This window comes from Neopsephotus bourkii, unplaced genomic scaffold (assembly GCF_033783945.1).
Source record: "Neopsephotus bourkii isolate Nb327-2 ecotype Australia unplaced genomic scaffold, CSIRO-AGI_Nbou_v1 NB_1765, whole genome shotgun sequence".
In the NCBI taxonomy this organism is placed as follows: domain Eukaryota; kingdom Metazoa; phylum Chordata; class Aves; order Psittaciformes; family Psittacidae; genus Neopsephotus; species Neopsephotus bourkii.
The window spans coordinates 4615428-4636968 of NW_026902239.1; the positions used below are offsets into that span (position 1 = coordinate 4615428).

Here is a 21541-nt window from a genome sequence, read left to right on the forward strand (position 1 = left end):
ATTCAGGAGTAAAATAAATAAGGAAGAGAGGCAAATTCATCCACAACGGAGTGTAATTATTTAGGCTGGTGTCATAAGGGAGTAATATGTCATTAAGGCAGTACCACCTATTTTACAGCAGCAGGAGGTGAGGCCCTGATATCCTGGCATCATTTGTTATTTGAGTGACTAACTACAGTCAAAGGCATTCCTACATCCTCCAGGCAGAGAATCAAAAGATACAGCTTTGGAGTATTTGGAGCAAAATCCTGTGATGATTTTAGTCACATCTATATGTTCATTTTAAAACACCACTCACTCATATTTTGGTTTGCAGTGCTGGAACTGGTCCAGCTGGACCAGAAGCACCAATCTTTTAACTCTCAGCTTTTGCTTGTACAGAAAATCATTGAGGTGTGTGCTTCAGACTCTTATGTTCCTCAAGACAGTACCTGTACCATTAGGTGGTCTTAGGGCAAGAGCACATGAACACTGGAAGCTGCAGGTGGTCTTGCCCAAAGCACTCTCCTAGACACTATCAAATTAATCAAAGAGAAAGGTAATGGGCAAATTTCCCATGGCACTCATCACCAGCATGGAGAATGCCAAAGAAAGTCCCAGCCTTCAGCTTGTTTCCAGCTCCACAGGCATCTGAAGTTATGGTGGGTAATCCTTTAAACCCTGAGTACCACTAGCTCTAATTATCTGAGCGTCCACTTCATGGCTGCCCACAGGAGTGACAAACAGCAGGGAGATTCTGTCTGTCTCCACACCGGAGGAATGCTTTCCAAAAGCGACAATTAGGCAGCCTTAAAGAAGAGACCCTGCCTTGGAAACTCCGCCTCACAGCCTAGCAAACCGGCATTCAGCTGCATTCAAAACATGATGCAAAATGTAATTGATTTTGGCCAATTTCTTCTTTTGGTTCACTGACAGCATGGGGCTAATGTTTCGGTTGGCAGTAACAGCAGCAGGGGCTTTCATCAACACTATTCAGTGCAGACAGCTTGATATAATTTGTTAAATTTTGCACATAAGCTTTTAACTGCCCTGGGTCTCAGTGGTCTATTAGTCACTACCATAATTACACTGCACCACAATTATACTGTGCACGGGTAGGTTCTGCAATGTCTGTCTGTCTGTCTGTGTGGGCCTGCTTGGCTGGCCACATCTCTGCATGGCATGTATTTTTACAAACATCAGTGCAACTGTGGTACTAGGATGCTTCAGCCCAATGCAGAGCCTTTTGAAGTCCCTCCATTAAGTTAATAAATACTGAACCATGTACCTGAGTGCCTGTAAATTGTGTATTAATATATATCACACAAATGTTTTACCGAAACATTTGCAGCAACATAACAATTTTACACAGATATGGAGACCAAGCCAGTGCCTTCTCTGAAGCCCTACTTAAGCTGTGAACTGCACTTAAAGATGGCTTTGAGGTGAGCACTTACCTAAAAACCTGTGTAATGTAACCATGTCTAACTGGAAATGGTGAATAAGTCCATGCACATTGAAGAGGTGACAAAGCAGTGTTACAAGACTGTTTCCTAAAATCAGAAAGGAACAGCTGTTAGATTCCCTTAACATGTAGCTGCAAAACAAGCAAGACTAAAAATCTTGGTAATTTCCTATTAGCCAGCTCCTACCATTTTAGTGATAACACACTCAAAAGTGTCACTATAAAGCCACTCAAAAGCATCTTACGTAAATTACCCCTGTATAGAAACAAGATTTGAGGGTATGGCTATAGTGGTGGAGTGCCATTCTTGTCTCTAGATGCCGTAAGGTCACATTTGCTGTTTCAACTTGACGCAGAGGGCAAACTGACATGGTTTTAACTGGAAAACTTCTGACAGGCTTGTTTGAGAACCACATCACCTTCCTAAGCCAGGTCTACCTCCAGAAACCACAGAAAGAATGGCTTTTCTGCCACTTCAGTTTGCTGTATTTTAATAATTGATTACTGAGAAATCAGCAGTTTGTAGCTCAATTACAACTGCATCTCATAACAATGATGCAGACAGGAAATAGGAGTTGCAGCAGTTATGGTCTCCAGTTCCACTGTAGTGTTAACTCTGTCCTTATTGTGAATCCAGTACTGGGGACACTGGCAAAATTGTGCCTAACTAGTATTATATGATCAACTGTACATACACAGGGTATTTTAAAAAGTTTGCACTGCAAAATTCAGCAGCAATGCTTCCGGAAAAGTTAGAAAAAACCACCCAAACCAATCAAAGCATAAAACATAAAAACAATGCTTGAAGGGAGTCTTTTCTTATTTAATGTAACTCAGGAAAGAAAATAAACAGACTTACAAAGAGTACATGGAAGCTTACTTGGCCTGAACTACTGAACAGGGATGCAGAAAGGTAATTTTGAAGAATTATGCTTTTGCTTCCCTTGCCATTTGAAGTGCCACCCATTCTTCACTGCCAGTCACTCAGTTGAATTACTCTCTAAACCAACCTTTTTCTACACCTTCTGCCCTTTCCAAACCTAATTAGATTGGGGGTGAGGAATGAGAAATCTCCTTCCTAAGAAAGGAGAAAAGTGTGATCATGTCATCTTTAGTCAGTTACCTGATCAAGAGGTATCGCCTAGACATTGGGCAGTGGGTGGTGTTACAGGCATATATTTAGACAAAACATTTCACACATTTTTACTTTCTTAACGAATTTCCTAATTTTTGCTGTTGAACAGAAGCAAGGGCATCCTCAGTTGAAGGTATTTCATATTGATAGAAACTGACTGATTATGGACATCTGGAATTATTGACCAATGTATTCAACAGGTATATTTAAAGTACTTTTGGAATTTCCCAGGTAAGGAAACTGAAACACCTCCTTGAAAAGGAGACCATAGCAAATACAGGAGATTAGGTAAATACAAAACCACACTTTAAACATTACCCTATTGTTCAGGAAAAGCCTGAAAATGTTCAAGGATATGATCTGAAGAGAAGTTGATTGTGTGTAATTTCTCTTCAGTAATCTAAACTGGAAATGTTTAGCAATTAATTAATTAGGGATTTTTAGAACAGTCATATGCGAGAGACGCTAAAAGAAGACATTTTTGAAAATTACTTACCATTTGTCAAGCGGTCAAACAAGAAAATGTCAAAATCCCACATTCCCACTTTGGACAGCATATGCTACAAAAAACAAATATGAAAAGGCAAATGACTGATATGTCAAACTGAAAAGCAGATTTAAATTATTATTCTACATTCATCAATTATAGGATTGATTGCTGCTGCTTTCAAGTTTTGCTTGGGAAAGCTATAGAGATGTATTTGAAATATCAGGCATCAGGAACCAAGTTTACCTCTACTGCATAAAAACCTGTATCATTTGCACTTCTAACTGAGGAGGTTTTGAACTTGACACTAAAAATACCTTCTAAATAGAGCTTAAAACATGGAATAATATAAACCAATATATTATGAAAACATTCCCTTCTATTGCACAACTTTTTTCTTCTTTCGTGTCCCCAAATCAATTCAGTACAAATTCTCTTAGGTTTTTATTACAGTAAAACACAGTCTTAGCTCTCACAGTGAATATGAATTACATTTTGCTAAACAAACCAATACAGAGGAATAGCTTTTATAAAATAAGATAAAGTGCTTCTGTGAAGCCCACTCAGCCATGCATAAGAATCTATCATTATCACCATATACAGTGTTTTTACTGCTACAACAGCCAAGAGAATGAGTCTGGACTATCTGTATGACCTACAATACCGTATGTGTGAATGAAATGTGTGTTCACGCCCATAGTTTAATCTATATTCAAACCAGTTCTGGATTCTTAATTACTTTTTAACACCTGACGTGTAATCTTCTCTTGCAGAGAATAAGAATTGCCTAGGCTCACAATCCCAATGCCATCAATTGTCCAAGTTTTGTTAGAAAATACCATCCAAAGAAAGTATGAAAGCTGCAAAATAAGAGAACAGTATTTTGATTATTGTGAAGTTATTTACAGTGATTGTTCCTTGTTTCCTAGTCTTTGCCATTATGGAGAGCTATTCTGGGTTGCCTAATAGCTGCTCCATACCAGCTGAGAGACAGTTGTCTTGTTTCAAGTGGATGAACTAAATCCTGTGTCAAGGCCGCCCTTACTTAAACTGGTAACCTAGCCAGGGATCCTTCACCCTTTAATAAATCCAGATTATAATTTCAGTTGTCAGAATATGAAAATGCTGAATATATTTAGACACTTTCTTGTTGCTTTGAGACTAAGCCTTTAAAGCTGTAACTGTAAAAGAGGAATTGACAGTCTGCTGTGAGGCAGGCAAGTAATGTGGGCCATTTAAGAAAGATCAGCCATACATTTGTTTATCTGAAGACCAAAACAAACCCAACACTCTCTGGAGAAATGGAGGTGTGGAAACCTGTCTTACCCTTGCTTGCCCAAGGTAGTCCTCATCCAGTAGGTACAGAGAGGCTTGTGGTACAATTCCACGCAGTAACCGGGATGCATGGAAATACCTCTGGAAACTTAACAGTCTTTTCACTTTCTTCTTGGTGCCAATTTCCCCTGAAAGTGTAGAATCTGTGAAAAGCAAGCAGTACCAAAGCCATGAAAACCCAAGATGAAGGATGACATTCTCAATTATTTAATGGGAGAAACAGCAAAGACTTTAAAATGGCAAAAATCACAAAGTTCATGCCTCTTGCCAATCTACATGATGAAGCAGTATTCAAATCCCTGTATTTCATCATAATATTTCAGAAAGGATATATGTTCCAATAAAAAAAAGTACTAAAGTGGGCCTTGGAATACCTGAATTCAGTACACTGCCTGCCACGGACTTTAATGTGACCTAAGCTATGTCACTGGGGGGTGATATATCACCTAACTAGCTGTCTACAGGAAGCCTAAATGACTAGGCAGAGTCAGGTATGGAAAAGCTGCTCCTACTCTTCTGTGCCTCTGCTCCCTAGCTATACAATTGAAAACAGCATTAGCTTGCCACCTCACAGGACTATCACTGGAACATATTAAAATTGCATAGTGCTAGCATACAAGGTGATGTTCAATATAAAACCAAAAAAGTGACACCAGAAGGGACGTCAAAATACAGTTTAAAAGCACAGATGTAAGACCCACTTCTGGAAAATGAGAAAATGGAGAGAAAGAAGCAAGAATAGGTTAATAATCCTTCTGTATTGTCTGGTGCCCTTCCTACATATAAAGGCAAATTATAAATGACAGAAATACTTTAGTTCTACAATTAGGAAAGCAAGCATATTCAGGCAATACATGCGTTTCTGATTACACAAGAGAGTACGTTCTCTTTTTACTCAGTACGAGGACAATTCTAATTCCCTAATGCTGTATTAAGAGATTTTCATATAGGGCTAAATGTGGCACAAAAACAAAGGCAGTTTTTATACAGTGATTAAATCAGTAATTAGAGTAATTAAATAACCTTACTGTTAGTAAGAAAAATATGCAGGTTTCCTAAAAATGGCTATAAATATAGATAATTTCATATGAACTTTTAACAGAACCTCACACACAGCTGTGATGTTTTCATTTCATAGTCTGATACAAGTTTTGGAAAACGGAAGGACAGAAACTGGACAGTAGTTTGAAGGTAGTAGGATTCAACACGGTTTTATCTGTAAGATGAACCTTGTAAGAAACTTAAGATTAAGCGCTCCTTCGAGAGAACAGTAATGATTGCTTGAGGTAAGAAGCTGCATAGCAATTCGCTGGACTTAAGGTTTAAAGAAAGGCTTAAGAACTCAGGAAAAACACCCACGGACTTCAGATGACTCTTTATATTCTGCTGTTCCCTTTAATGAAAAAACGCTGAGCCTTTGTTCTGCTGTGAAATCAGGTTCGACTTTGTATGCTGGTTTTATGAGTATTATTATTCTGAGAGATTTTCCAGAGAAGTCATTAAGGGTTTTTTTGGATCAGTATTTGAGTTCTCCAACAGCAGATGTGAGCACCTTCTGTAGCAAATCTCTTCATTAGGTAATTGAACAGCTACTGAGCAACACAAACTCAGCAACAACAACAACAACAAAAATACATAGCAAGTATCAATAATTAATGTATTTTCTTATGTCTGTAAGTCTCACACCTTTCGTGGGCAGCCCAAAGACGCCACTGAGTTTTAATAATGTAAAAGCACAAAATAATTTTACTGCAGCTTGACAAGCCATGTGTTTTCAAGAATGTGAACAGTAACAATGTCACCACTGTACCAGCCTGAAGGTTAGAGTTTCATTTATGATGTGCCAGCACCTGCCTTAATTCTCTCACACTTTTTAAAAGCTGGAACAATTTCATGGCCCACTGAAGGAGTAACTAACATAGGTGCTAACAGTTACCCAGTGACAGCGTCATGTGGAGGAACTGGTAGGCTTGTTTTCACATTTCTTTGCATTTATATAGTGCTGCTAAGAGATTGGTAGCATTCAGCTTAATGCCTAGGTAACAAAACAGTCTTAAAGTGAATTAACTTTTTAAACTTGTGTCAGCTGTTTCTTGACTTTCCAATTTTCCTAATTCCATCTTTGCCCCCAAACCATCACTACTTTCAGGTAAGAAGTTTAAATTTTAAAGTATGGAAAACTTCCCTTTTTTACGTTAAAAATGAACAGCTGCTCCAACTGATTTTTATCTAAGTTAATATTTGGGGTTTTTTCAGTTAAAGACAGAGGGCTACATTCCCCTAAACTCTCTTTAAAACTCACATGTAAGCGTTGCTGTGGGGTGATCTGAAGGTGAAGGTTTGGCCCGAGTCCCAACAAGCAGCTGTGTGTTGGATTATGAAGAAGTGGTCATTTTATCCTTTTGATTACCAGACTATTTCAGTAGCACAAATGCTTACCAAACCAAAAACACATCAGGTTGAAACAAATGCTTGCTTATTTTGAAACATATTTTCTGAATTGAACCATCAAACTTGTTGCCACTTCTTTGTCACAGTGCTCCACAAGGTTGTCATGGGTTTCAACCCTAATCATTGGCAGAGAGTGTCTTTGAAACATTACTTGCTGCTTCAGTTGAGCACTGTATTACAATATATAATGCAAAAAGATTATTCACAATAATCTTTTTTTCTGTATTTTCTGTTCTGTATTTTCATTCATAAGGGAAGAAGCTCATTATACTGATAAAGGATGGTAGGAGACATATTTTCAATATTGGGCTTCTGCCAGAACAGCCCAAATCCTGCACAGTAGACTATCCACATGAAAACTCTGGATGTTGACTTAAAGGATATCATGTTAATATTGAATCCTTTGGGTCATTTCAGTAATAATTGATATGTCTATGAATCACAGGACTTGCCAGATGATTGCTATGACTCATAACAGATTATTATGACATCCACAATAATGAACCTTATTATGATGGTGTCTTGCATAAAACTGCCCCCGCTGAGCACAACACACCCCATACTATTATAATCTCATCAGCATTTTCTCTTTTCCCTCCCCAAATCAGTGTTAAATACAAAAGAAAAGTACAGCCATATGAAGTTGAGAGAAAAAGGATGGTTAAAAAGAAGAGCAAAAGGTGAAGCAGCTGAAAATGCATGCTCAAATTCTGTGCTCAGCTCAGCAGTCACACCTGAATCTCCCAGCAGCCAGGAGCCATTCCTAACATGTGATCCACCAGCTGACACCAACTCAAGATGCATTTTTAAGATTAAATTAAGGGTTTACGTGAATGACTTGCAGTAATACACTGAACACACCACTTCCTTACTGACAACTGTAAATCTCAATTTCAATTGTAAATACAAAACTTCAATGACAACACCTGATGTAAGTCATACAGTGACTTTGAAACAGAGTTATTGATAGCTACTTCTGATTAGGTTAAATTGTATTACAAGTATATGAATAAAAATATCATTGCAGATATCACTTGAACTTGTGCTATGGAATTATGGGTACTAAAACTTATGCTGTATTACCTAGTTAAAGAACACAAGCTGCAAGGCTCAAATGGGAAAGACTTAGTAATTATGTTCAGTTTTGAAATAAACATGAAAGACAAACAAAAATGTCTTTTGCTTACAGCCATAAAACTTCCCTTGAGAACTGTATTTATCTTTAGTCATCCTGGCAACTTTTGAATTTTTGTTTACCTAAAAAAAAGCACGATCTTTATCTTTTCAAAGATGCCCATTCTCATATCCTGCAGAGTTACTGCCTAGCACAGCGGTTGGAGAAACCCTTCTTTGTACACTGAACACATTAATTGTATGAAATACATACACATATTGTATGAATTAAATACACATTTACAGAAGTGTCTGTGTAAGCATTCCTCACAAAGCTTAACTTCTACCTCCAGACACACAAGGCAGCCTGAGCTCACAGCATATCTTCCAGTGTGTTTTAGCAGGCAGCAAAAGTGGCTGCATTTTTCTTTAGGTGATTTGATACACGTATACGTACTATCAGGTCATGGATGATGTCTGGATATGGCACATGGCCCTCAAGAGGTTAATAAGCTACAGGAATCAATGGTTGCTTTCTCTCTCCTAACAAAGTTCCTCCAGTTACACAGATCTGCTCACCTTAACATGGTCTATGGCACACTATACCCCAAAATCTGTTATTTCAGGGAAATAGGTTTCCTGCACTAGGAACTGCTACCAGTTTTCTTTCAGATTTCTTTTGCAGTGCTGCACTAGTGCATGCCCACAGGCAGCATGAATATAAAAATGACGGAGGTTATGTTAACAATGGTTGAGTTAACATCCAGAAATGATCACATAAATCAAATTTTGACAAGTATGTACTTAACACTGCAGCAGACATTCATTACATTGTTATTGTTATTTTGAAGTAAACAAACTTGGTTACACATTCAAATAAGGCTTTGAGTTTTCCTTCACAGTATCACCTTTTTACTGCACATCAGAGTACAATAAATACAGGTCACCCAGCAGCTGACTGGATAACAACAGGTTTATTGACCTTCAAAAGCCAACCAATTCAGAAGCAGAAAATATTTTTTCCTCTTCTTTCTGAAAGGATGAAGAAGAAATCAGGTCCTCGAGCACCTGCCTTTGACTCATATGGTTCATAACACTCTTTTCCCTATTCCAAGGATGCCAAAACATTCTGTACTCAGCTGCCGCTCTACAACTGTATGCCTGAAGAGTCAGGCAGGATTGGTAGAAAAGTGCTGGAATATCTGGAAGACAAGGTGAGAGGATCAGTCTAGCAATCTACTGTCCAGACATTTTGCAGAGAGCAAGGACTGTGGGAAACAATTTGTCTCAAGTCCTATACATTACGGAGGTAATTTCCTGCACTCGTTCCTACCCTGACAATTAATTAGAATGCTTTTATTTGAAAGCCCAAGAGGTATGTACATGGCTTACGAGGAATAACTGGTGTTTGTCCAATTTTTGTGTGTCAAATCATGCCAGGCATTTAGATAACCTTTACTGAAGTCCTGTTTGGCATACTCATCGCGTGACTTGGTTGCTAACCTTTTCTTATGAAGAAGAGTGAATAGCATTGATGGTAGAATAAAACTGCTGTGCCTTCTTAATATCTTTTTGCAATATGGATTTGTCATATTATCCAAAAGACAACAATATCATGAGTAGGGATAACTGAACTAGCACAGATGATCTGAAAATTAATTCCAAACTTGTATTTCAAATTTGAATTTTGGAGAAGGAGCTGGTAAACCATAAGAACAGATAACCTCTTCTCTCTGCACTGTCTAGGTTTTCCTGTTAACCTTGTACCTTACAGTACTAAAACCTTTTGGAAAGGCAATGTTGAAGTTTTGAAGCAGGGCCTGAGAAAAAGCATAAAGCACCAGAAACCTATGTAAAAGTATTGTCACTTGAAAGCTTTCAGTCTAGTTAAACCACAACACTAGTGTAGAAGGATCAAGAAGATGAATATCCCAATTGTATGTCTTAATCATCTGTGGCTCCTGTGAGAAACTGGCATACAAGTTTGATCAAAAAATAGTAAGATTGTGTTACTTTTATCATATGATATACACTGGTCACCACAATGAAGAAGACAAGAGATGAACACCTTGCACTACATCATGTCTACAGATAAACAAGTGTTGTACTGAATGAAATCTTGTGGATGTAGAAATCCTCATGAGACTTCCTCAAACTATATGGGAATCAAAAAAGTCTGTGTTATAAACATTTTGGTTTTACTTGCTTCTTTAGTGTCTAAACATGATTTGTTCCTTGACTTCTGATAAAATCCAATGTTGGATATCAACTGCTTTCTATTATCTCTATTGCTCATACGGGTTGCAACTGTATTATTTCTCTTTAAATGGTTAAACACATTTTTTCAATTAAGACGAGGCTGTGAGAAAGAGGGGCACTCTGAACACATCAGAGAAAAGCAGAAAATCAGGAGTAAAACAAAAGATCTTTGAAATTTTCCACTTCGAGTCAAGAGTCCATTCTCCAACCACCTGCACAAGTGCACAAAAATCAGTGCAGAGCTCTGTTTACAGAAGAGGTGCTCATATGCTTCTTTGGCTAATATAGTTAACGAAATGTGAGAGATTCTGGGACACCAGCCTTCTAGGTCACCTTGCTGTGGGGTTTCCTTTTCTCTGAACATCACTTGAGGTGATGGTGCTTGTAACAGCTCAGTTTCTGAATCATAAAGTTCATAAAGAATCATAAAGAATCATCAATTGTTGGCATATTGAAGAATACCAGTTCTGTAGTTTCCCCCCCGGTCCCAATATATATTCCTTTTGATACTGTTTGAAAGAGACTACAGAACTTAAGGATCATGCAGATTATCCCACTTATATACTGAATTATCCCATTACATGAACTAGGGAGAAACTAGGGTTTCAATGACCAGTTAGGTAACAGAATATTAATAACAGGAAGAGGAATAGATTAAATCAAAATTTAAGATGAATTTAGATGTGTTTCTCTTCATGATTTGCAGCCTTTATTGGGGTCATCAATCATCTTTATGCAAACAAACATCTTGGACTCTTTTATTAAGCCTCCTGCAAGTTCTTAGGAAATGGCATGTTGTATTCTGTTTTGCCACAAAGTCATTATAATTTCAATATGAACCTTCACTTTGCCACTTCAATCTTCATATGGTAGCACAGCCAGGATGGTTTTTTCCTAAAACTGCGAATGTTCTATAGCTGATTATAGTTTCTCCAACAGGAAATGGTACATCCCCCCCTCCTTCACTCCCCTTGAGAAAAAGCAGCATAACCTGTAATAACAGCAAACCAAACTTTCATTTATCATCTTAATGATCCTTTCTTCTTGTTCTTTCTTTTCCTCTGGTCATTTGGAAAGTATCCTCAGTGTTATCTCCAGTACACCCTTTCCCTTTTCTAATCAGGGACAAGAAGGTGGGGTGGCAGAACGGGTCACGCATCATTTGGAAACTTTTAAAGGGACATTCTCAGTTGAACTGAATCTGTATTAAAAAAGTCACAAACCTGTATAATCAGGTCAGTCATTACAGTGTAGTCTTCACACACTAAGACTTTGTCTGTGATCCACATCTAGTTTTTTGTTTGCTCTCATGAGTTCTCCTGAAGCATTGATAATCCAAACTACTGTATTTTCTTAAGAGTATGAGAGCACATGCATCGATCAGCTTTACATTCTGGCTTTCACTTTCTACAAATGTAGTGTAAAAGTTAAGCAAGGAGCATGAATGGCATGAAATAGAATATACTTTTCAATCCACCTGGTTATTAAATTTTGCAATTAACAACTCTTAAAAACACTTAACAGTGCAAACAACACCCCGAACAAAAAAAAAAATACCTGTTACTTGATGAAAACGGGGAACCAGACTTCCAGTCACAGGAAGAATTTCTAAATGTAGTGTTACTAGGAAACAGAACAATCTTTGTGCTGAAACAGTATTAAAAGAATCCCCATTCCTCTTCCTTGAACAGGTAATTGAAAGCAAGGCCCATACACTGACTGCAGTTCTGGAAATGTTCTTCCCATTCAAAGTAGACACAAATTAACCAGATTAAGACACCCATGTGTCTTCAGGATGTTGATGAGTATGTTTTGGACATGCTTATCCTTGAGGAACTAAGGGAGGTATTATGTAGAAATGATGCGGACCTCGTAAGATCTCTCCCTTCCTAATTTAATAACCATCTGGAACTTTGGACTCATCTCCACAGGCTGTTTTGGGATCCAAGTAATCCAATCAGCCCTTGAAACTTCCTCACAAGACTCTCAGTGTCCTAATTTAACCTGGGTCAGAAATATCTAAAAAGGCATCTCTCACTCCCACTTCTTTTTCTAGCCAAAGGCAACAAAACAAGACAGTTAACCAAACTCTTTTTAACCTCACTCATTTGGGTTCAGGTTACTTGATGGTTCAGTTTGGGGTTGGTGGCTGTGGTTAGGTTTTATTTTCCCTGGAGATGGGCCCTACCTGAAAGCCCTGGAGTGTTCAAAATCCAAAACCGAAAATGAACGTAAATTTTGCAAATGGACCCTTCTGTAGACAGGCAGAAACCACAGATGCAAATGTCCACAGGCTTTGGTTCTTTGAGATGGAGGCTTTTTCGTGAGTTCCTATCTTCCCTTACTAACCCTGACAGCACTTTTCATTTCTGTAGTACCTTATTCATCATACGCCTGCTAAGCATCACTTTATTTGCAAGCAAACTGAAAACCAGACTATTTTGCTCAACTCAGACAACAAATCAAGGACAGAGACTAAATGGTACCTAATATCATTGTTTATCACTATCTGGTACTAAATGTATATCACCTATATTAACTGAATTTACTAATCTTACCTTAAAGCAGGTGATGTTGTTTTGGACTCAATTTCTGCCTGCATAACAATATCAGGTTCCTGTGTAATAAACAGATTGCCTTTCTAGTGTTTACAGATATGTTTTGACCTTTTAGATATTTTCATATCCCACTGTATGTTCCTGTTGTGGAAGGTGTAAGGAAACAAAAATCTCCTTGGGAAACTCCATTTTGGTAGAAAGACTCCATTTTGCAGGTCACATACTACATCCTTTCCCTTTCCTTGTTATCCCTCCTGCATCAATATACAGAGAAGTGAATTCTATCAGATTTTGGTCTAAAGTGGATGGCATACTGAAAACAAGTGGGTACAAGATAATGAAAGCAATCATATGACTAATACTGTGACAAAATCAAAGTGCCCCTACTGAGGGATTTTTCTGAAAAGTTAAAAATGCAAGTAAAAAGATTTTAATTATATTACTCCACAGAAGAAAAAATTAAATACAGTCAATTAGAGACTAATAACTTTGTAATTTGCATGCAAAAATTCAATCCAGAGAGAAGCTTAATGTAAACAAGACGGGAACTAGAGAAACTCTGTTGAAGTCTTAAGAATCTCCTTGTCTTCTGAATTAAAGCTTGACAAGTAAATTTGTAAATAAAAAATTACTCATCCCAGATATGAATTATGTTACTTTGTTACCCTACTTAATTTCACCTGGCAATACAACAAAGCATCTAACATAACTGGAGCAGGGTGAGGTCTTCTTGGTTACAGCTGTATGCTCACCTACAATTCTAGATTTATCGCAAGGAATTCCCTCAAACTTCTGGTTGATGCAATGAAGAAACATACTGTAACAGTCACCAGCAGAACTCATCATGAGATAGTATTTTAATAAATGCGTGTTAGTCACTGGTGGGATCTGGTTCAATGACTCACTGAGCAACTCTGTCAATCAGAGAACTAAATTACTGCTGCCTACGGTCCTTTATTTCTCAAACCCAAACTATGCTTTGCTAAAAGGAAAATTGGATCAAGTTAATTTTCACTGCAGAAGTGTCTCAAATGCTTAATTATTACCCTGCAAATATTCAATGTAAGTCCTTTTCAGTCCTGTGAACACAAAAAGGCTCATTTAATTCACAGAAATGCAAAAGTGCCAACAAACTGCCATCACTAATTTCAACCTGCTTTGGGTACAGTTACAAGCTCCCGAGTTCAGAGTCAAACTTTCCTAAAATTTGTGATGTTTGGTTTGGAATTAATCTTGCATTGTTTAGAGACTGTACTCACCAACTTCATGGCACCTAACACTTGTCTATTACATCCCACTACTCCTTGTAGAAAGTAGGTTCTGAACACTAAACCTTCATTTCTTCTACTGCTCCCATTTTGAGGAATGTGTTATCTGTATGAAGACAAAGCCTGCTCCCCATTTTCCTATAAACATACAGGGCTCTGCAAAACTTGTATCTTCTACTTTAGGAGTTTGTAAAGTCTGAATATTCGTCTGTAAGCACCCTAGTGAACATGGAGCCTCACATCTGCCATGTCCAGCTTTTTGGTTTTTCTTTCCTGGGGTATATCTGTGGCCATCAGGGGGTCCCCTGTCTTACTATGACAGATGGAAAAAGAGATGGTTGGCTTGCCTCCTGCAAGGTCTTCACACCAGGTTGGCTAACAAACATCAGCTACTGAAGCTTCCCTGGGGAGAGAAGCTGCTCCATAGCTTTCCCTCAAGCTCGTGGCTCAAAACCATCACCACAAATATCTGGTTGGTCACGCAGGTCTCCACAAGTTGCAGGGACTGACTCAAGAGGCTAAGGTAAATATATTCCTTGTAACGCAGAACTGAGGAGTTCTTGGTGACACAGAGATATTTTGCATTCAGTTTTGTATTCCAGAGTCATCTTTAGAGTCCCAAAAACCATCACTGCAACTATGCCTCTAGGAAAGTTTACAACTGGGCAGAGAAAAGAAGAAGATGCTAAAGCCTTGCATCTCCTCCAGGCAGGATCCTGCAAAATCCTCACTGCCCTGACAGACTGGCATTGACAAGGTGAAATAACACTCACTAATTTCCTATATATTGCAGAAAGGCAGCAGAGGAATATGTAAATGGCATCACAGACGTTAGCTCAAACAGCAAGAAGCCAACATTAATCCAGTTGGCTTTGATTAGAGCTACAGAAGATCCCATTTTCAGAGCGCAGGAAGTTTTCCTATCCAAAAAGACTTAAGGGTGTCTTAAGTTACATAGTGACTTTACTGCAGGACTCCAGAAAAAACAAAAGATATGGTCTACTCAGTGTTAACCCTTAATAGCCAAAGTAGGTAAGAATTCACCAGTTTGACTGAAATCCACCAGTCTATAACTAAGTTAAAAAGGTTACACTGAAGTAACCTTTAGTCTGACATTAAATAGCAATGTCCTGATTTTTTTTAAATGTCAATTTTCAAAATGAATGTCAACTCTGTTAAAAGAATGAGCTTCAGTGTTTTCCCTTACTTTAAAACAAGGGTGGTACTGTTACTTGGAATAAGGAACAATCACTATTTAAGCTCAGATTTTGTGAATTAGTGAGAAGTGGAGTAATGTTTATGCTGCATTTCTTTATAACTTGAGGATATTTACCATAAAATATTCTCTGCCTCATCCATCCCTTACTGTAACAGCTTTCAGTATGCAGTTGCTGCCTGTCAGCTATCGCCCCAAACAAATACAGCATGGTGCCAAAAAATTACTGCAAGTGTTAGTTATGCACTATCCAAAAAAGTGTGCAGTGGTGACATTTAATATGCTTCTTTTTAAGAGGATGTGCAGCACTATGGTTTTTTGCTGCTTATGTGGTATGTACAACAGAAACAATTTGACAGACTTTTATATTATTTGTTTACATACCTCTGTCTACTTATTGGAAAAACACATATCTCTGTGTTCTGACACACAGCAACTTCATTTACCGAATGAGCCAGGCCCAGTGCACTTGCCATCTACAAAATTAGCAGTTAAATGCCTAGAAATCTCACTTCAGTTTGCACTAAAAAAATGAAGCCTATACCACTCCCTAGCCAGAAAGCAGTAAATACACAAAACCGTAAAAAAAAATGGGAAATCCAAAATCCAAATCACTGCTTTTCCTTACACAGAGATCACGATAAGCCATAGGGACTTCCTTCAGAATACAGAAAAGCAGTAAAAAGAAAGAATGCCGGAGTTCTCCAGGGCGCTTCACATCCATGGGGTCAGACACACATGCTGTGGGAGGCATCACTTTTAAGTTCAGCAGTTACAGGAGATGGGTTATGAGGAGTGCCCCGCTCCTTGTATGATCAAAGTCTGAGCATTCACAGTATGTTCCTTCCCATGGATCTCTCCCTAGAGAGCCCACTGACAGCACCAGCACTTCCCAGAAGCTAGCAGGATTTATGTAGGGGGTAAAAGTGAAAGCCCTATTGCCAGAAAAAAGATGTGAGAAGTTTTCGGTTTCTTTAACCAGCAAGAGGGATGAACATACGATGAGAATTGTTAAGTATTGTGTATGTATTCAAGATAAAGAGGTAATTATTAGTCACACTTAAATGTGAATATATATTCACTTCTACTTCATGACTGAAAAGAAGTGATTTATTTTCTCTCAGTCTTTATAAGGGCATCAACAGTAATATTTCCAACTAGCCTAAACCAGGTGGGTTTTTTTCCAAATTTTTCATTGCAAGCCAGGACTAAATTAGAGCTCTGCTCAAACCAGTATGTTATTCCCTTTGTCAGATCCCAAGACCTCCCCTCCATATAAGCACATCTTTTCTCCTGACTCCCAGCCCTCTGCAGCTGGGCTTCTTCCTTCCTCCCTGCCAGATACCTCCTTTCTCCTTCCTCAGGCGCTCAGGCAAGTTACAAGCAGTCACAAACGGGAGACATAAAACTTTGCCTTGACAATTGCTTCTTAATGAAAAGCATAATCACTAGAAGCTTAAAAGTGTCATCACTAAACAAACTGTCAGACCTTCAGTCTGTTTTGGTGAAGACTGTGAATAAATTTTGTTTCAAATGTTACAGGAAGTAGTTTGTGAAGTACACAAGGACACACTGACAGCTCCCTGTGTCTGAACACTGAAGTTAACACAGCATCCACACTGAATACGACGGGGCCCAAGTCTAAGTGTTCTCTGGTTTTTCTTTTATTGTTTAAACACCGGCTTAAGGCTCTGCATCAGTATAAAAAACCTATCAGGTGAAAACAACCCCAAACAACAGGATCCTGATTTTTTTTTTCCCTTTTATATTTGCCCTCCTTTATTTACAACAGTGGCAAAATAACTTCAATCAAATTGAGGTTAAGATTATTTTTAACAGATGTTCACTGCTGGCCTGACCCAAAATCCATTGACGTCAATGAGAAGACTCCATGGGGCTTTGGATTGGGTTCTAATTGTTGGAAAAATTAATGTTATTGTAAACCACTGGTCAGTGCTGTCACATGCTTCCCTTCTGTGCCAATTCTATATGACCGGATAACAGACTCACATAAATCTGTTCCAACTGTTGGCTTAGAGGCTAAGGGACACAGAGATTTATCTTTTTAATTCTGAAGCACCCCCTGTTCCCCCAGCAAACCCCATGGCACCACTGTATTTACTTGACAGACTCAGCATTATGGACAGTGTCCATACAATCAGAACATTTCACAGTCAAACACTGAGTGGGAATAACAGAATTATTAATGCTGACTATGTGAAGACAGCTGAACTACAGATATTTATGAGACGAGATACTTTGGTTCATATACTTTCAATAGATTTATTTTACTTTATTTTTAATACAGAGCTGAAGGAAGGGTTGCACTTACTGTTAAGAAGACGGAAGTCTATAAACGGGTAGGAGCCACGGCGCTCTGAGAGAACCCCTGTCTGACCTCTCACCCGTGCATCTCCTGCAAAACACAAAATCCCCAGAGACGTTAGAAGGAGCAGCTGCCTTTCTCTGCTGTTTAGATCTAGATCTATTTTCTGTTCAAAGTGATGACGTTATGCTCCTCCAGTGGGAAAACTAAGGTGCAAAAAATCATCTCCCATGACATCCCTCAGTAACTGGGTAAAGCAGTATAGTTGATCCTCTTATCAGAACAAAAGCACAACACCCCTCCCCACTTTTATCTCATTTCACAGCTTCTTGCCCAGTAAGTAGACAAGCAGGAGTAGCACAGAGGTCTGGTTTTTCGCCCAAACAAGACCAGTTGGATTCTGACTGTCATGGCATTACTCACAAAAGGCTCACTGAACAACTGACTTCCAAAGCTGTGGGGCTGGTCTCAAAATCATGAGTTGATGAAAAAAATAAAAAAGAAAATATGAATTTTTTTTAAGGTGGCGTTTTGTTTGTGTTTGTTTGACTGTTTGTTTTACTTTCTGCTCTTCGAACACTCTGGAAAACATCAGTCGTCTCAAACACCAAAGCTTCTTTATGTAAGTGAAACTTGATGTTCTCAGATAAGCATTACTCCAGTGCTTTAGGATATGATAAAAGAACAACATAATACTAAGAATATCACTGTGTAATTCACACTGATTATTTCCCAAATTAACGTGTAATATTGATGACATAGGCAAAACTTGTTTCAGAAAATGCTACTCAGGATAGTAAGAGTTAAAAAACCTCTTTCCAAGTAGATAAGTAGTGGGAAGCAGATGTAATTTTTGTATTTCCATAACCTTAAATATCTTGTACTATAATGTAATAGTTTCTTTACAGGCAAATAACAAAAATAAATATTAAAATTTCTTAAATAAGATTTTATAGGTTCAGATTAGGGTACTCTAGGTTCTTCACAATACCAGTTCCTCCTCTACAGAGACACGGCCCATAGTGTTGAAAGCATACCCACTGCACTTCCTCAGACAGCTCACACTGTAGGACTCTCAAAATTTGCAATAAAATTACGAATTATTAGTTAGCTTCAGTTGTGCTTCCTCTGGGATATGAATATAGCATCTGACTAATCTAAACAAAGATTATTTAAGAATTTGGCTGCTAGTGCTAACTCTTGCTGCTTGTGTTTAAAAACAAGAAAACATCTTGCAGTGCAAAAGAAGGACCTAGTTAGATGCTGTTCTTTTTTTTCTATCTAACGTTCACTTAAAATGTGCTTACAATTATGTTTAAGGGAAGAAAGCCAAGTAGAACTATTAAGTTAAATATTTGAGGTGGAGAAAAACTTCCGTGCCCTCTAGGGGTCCTTAGAGGTACAAAAGACACAGAAGCATGCACTCCAATTAAGAATATTTCAAACACTGTCACTTTTGATTATAAATATCAATCTATTTTCTCTCATCCTTACTTTCGCTTTGTTACTTTGAACACGTGTTTACTCTACTCTGCTCCTGCTTGGTAACTCCTCACTCTAAGAAACCAGCCAAAAGGACTCAAGCTGCTGTTGACCCCACTTACCCCTCCTGATAGCAGGGGCAGGAAGTGCAAACCTCTGCCTGTTCTTCAGCTGTTGCAGTTCAAAGGTATGGTAATAGCATGGGTCTGCCTTCATCAGCAGCTTAAAATCATGTGCAACTTGTGGCAATGGTGGTATATACACCTATTCCCCTGTGCTCCTTCTGCTGAAGGGCAGAAGGGTGGAGCAAATAGCTGGAGAGTTTGTAAAACACTGAAGCAAGGTTCATCAGCACCCATGAGTCAGAGCTCATAAGGCAGCACCTGGACTTAAGAGCATTGCTCTCTGCCACAGGTAGACCATCTGATTGGCTGACTCGTGCAGAAAGAGTGAGAAAGGCAAGCATACAGTACGTGTTATATAAACTCCAAAAAATCAGACAGGCTTGAGCCTGTCACTAATACAAGCATCAGCAAATTAAGAATGGGTGTAAATTCAAGAGCATGCTTTGATCAAGGCTTTTGTTTTTCTGCATGCACCAATGAATTAACATGAAACTGCAAGTAATCCCTTGCAAGTAATCCCACTGATCAACGTGTCACTCATGACTAAATCAACAGATCCTTCACAAAAAAGAGAGAAATTCAAACTCCCAAAAATCTGAGACACACACACACCCCACCCCTCCCCACAAGATGTAAGATACTGTAAACCAGGAAAGATTGATTTTCTTCCTGGACATGAAATAATGTATCTATCAGATCAAGGAAAGTACCATAGTACTACAGAACAACAAAATCATACAAAGTTACATGTAAAGGTAATGCCCAACTCTGATCCTAATAGCATGACTCCAAATTTTGAGGAAGAAAACGCTAAGGATAAGTAGACAACTGCAACAGAGAGGAAATGTCACTATGAGCTTCCCAAAAGTAGACCATGCAGATAAAACTTGATACTTACTTACCTCGAATAAAGTAGCTAATGATTAGACAACAGCAAAAAAATCACCAGTGTAGTGCATTTCAATCATAAGGGCTTTATTAAACATATAAGGCAAGAGATAAGCACAAAAACTGAAGTGGGAAAAGACTGTAAGAATATAATGTGGTACATTGAAAGGAAACCTTGCTTGGTAACAGTTACTGCATGATCTTTAGAAGACTGGTACTGGGAATGATCTTAAATTTTTATTGATGACCTTGACGCAGAATTAGGAGAGCACAAGTGAGACAAAGCTGGAGATACCAGGTATATGCAGCTACAGCTATTTTAAATGAAGTTCACTGCTGCTATCCCCTTCTCTGCCTCGACTGCTCTATGGACAGTGCAGCTATGTGTGGCTATGTGCAGCTTCCACTTTGATTTTACTGGTAGTCTAGCTTCCTCTCGTGGTGCTGCTGCTGTCTCCTACAGAACTAAAGACTAGCTAACTTGGACAGGTATGTACATTATTCAGGTAAAGTAATTCCAGAGGGAAAGTAAGGGAGGAATTGATGCCATTAGTCAAAGCACTTGGGGTAAGTTCAGCTGAAATACTGCCTCTGAGAAAGCTGAACTCCTCCTGGAAAAAATGAAAAGAAAGACCTCTAGGAAGATGATCAGGGTACTAAGAGCCACTTCATAGAAGGAAAATCAACCTGGAGTAATGCCCACCATTGATAAGGAGCAGAATGGGAAAAGAACCATTTAGGTGATGAGAAGAATATGAATCCAAAGGAGGAGATAAAAACAGTTGAAGCAGCTGATGGGATAGGTTTTATACACACAGAAAAAGGGACTAAAATAGTTAAGGACTATACACGACAATTGCTAAATTTGCTACCAGCTATGTTCTTCAAACTAAGAAAATGTGACTGAGTTTTACTAAACCAGCAAAACCAAGGACTTGATGTCATGTAAAATTACTGATGATTCTGACTGACTATTTGTGTTATTTCACTTTTTTTACAGATAATAACATTCTGGGCTGTCTTTATCACTATGAGAAACTATATGCACAATAAATCTGCATCCCTACTGCCTAGGTAAAAGCCTCTAAAATCCTTATATTCAAGGATTATTAATTTTACCCTCAGGGAAGGCAAGTTTCTGATGAGTCAAAGATGTTATCAAGTAGCTCTACCTCATGAATCTGTTATTTCAAAATCCTTCGCCAGGTGCCACCTAGTCTCTTTCTACATCATTAGAAAAAGATTAGTTAGGAAGTAGTGGTGGGCTAAATCAACCACACCTGCCCTCCATGCTTTCCTGGCTTTTACTTGGAGAACATTTATATTCTTCCCTATTACTTTTAATTACCTCTAAGTACATTCAACAAAGATACTAAATATAGGGATCACACCAGATGTACACCGTATCACATGACCTTTAATTTCCAAAAGGCAAAGGCTGTTCACGCAACATA

At 38.4% G+C, this 21541-nt stretch overlaps 1 protein-coding gene across 4 annotated transcripts in view; it reads right to left on the minus strand.

The window, feature by feature from the left end:
* Nucleotides 1-21541, minus strand: part of PDE7B (phosphodiesterase 7B) — a 176879-nt gene that overhangs the window by 19031 nt on the left and 136307 nt on the right. For all 4 annotated transcript variants that reach the window (XM_061378482.1, XM_061378483.1, XM_061378481.1 and 1 more), the window contains 4 exons: nucleotides 17599-17682; nucleotides 4393-4544; nucleotides 3076-3139; nucleotides 1437-1532 (listed from right to left, as the gene is read on the minus strand). In XM_061378482.1, the coding sequence (XP_061234466.1) occupies nucleotides 1437-1532; nucleotides 3076-3139; nucleotides 4393-4544; nucleotides 17599-17682 (396 nt within the window). The remainder of the gene's footprint in view (nucleotides 1-1436; nucleotides 1533-3075; nucleotides 3140-4392; nucleotides 4545-17598; nucleotides 17683-21541) is intronic.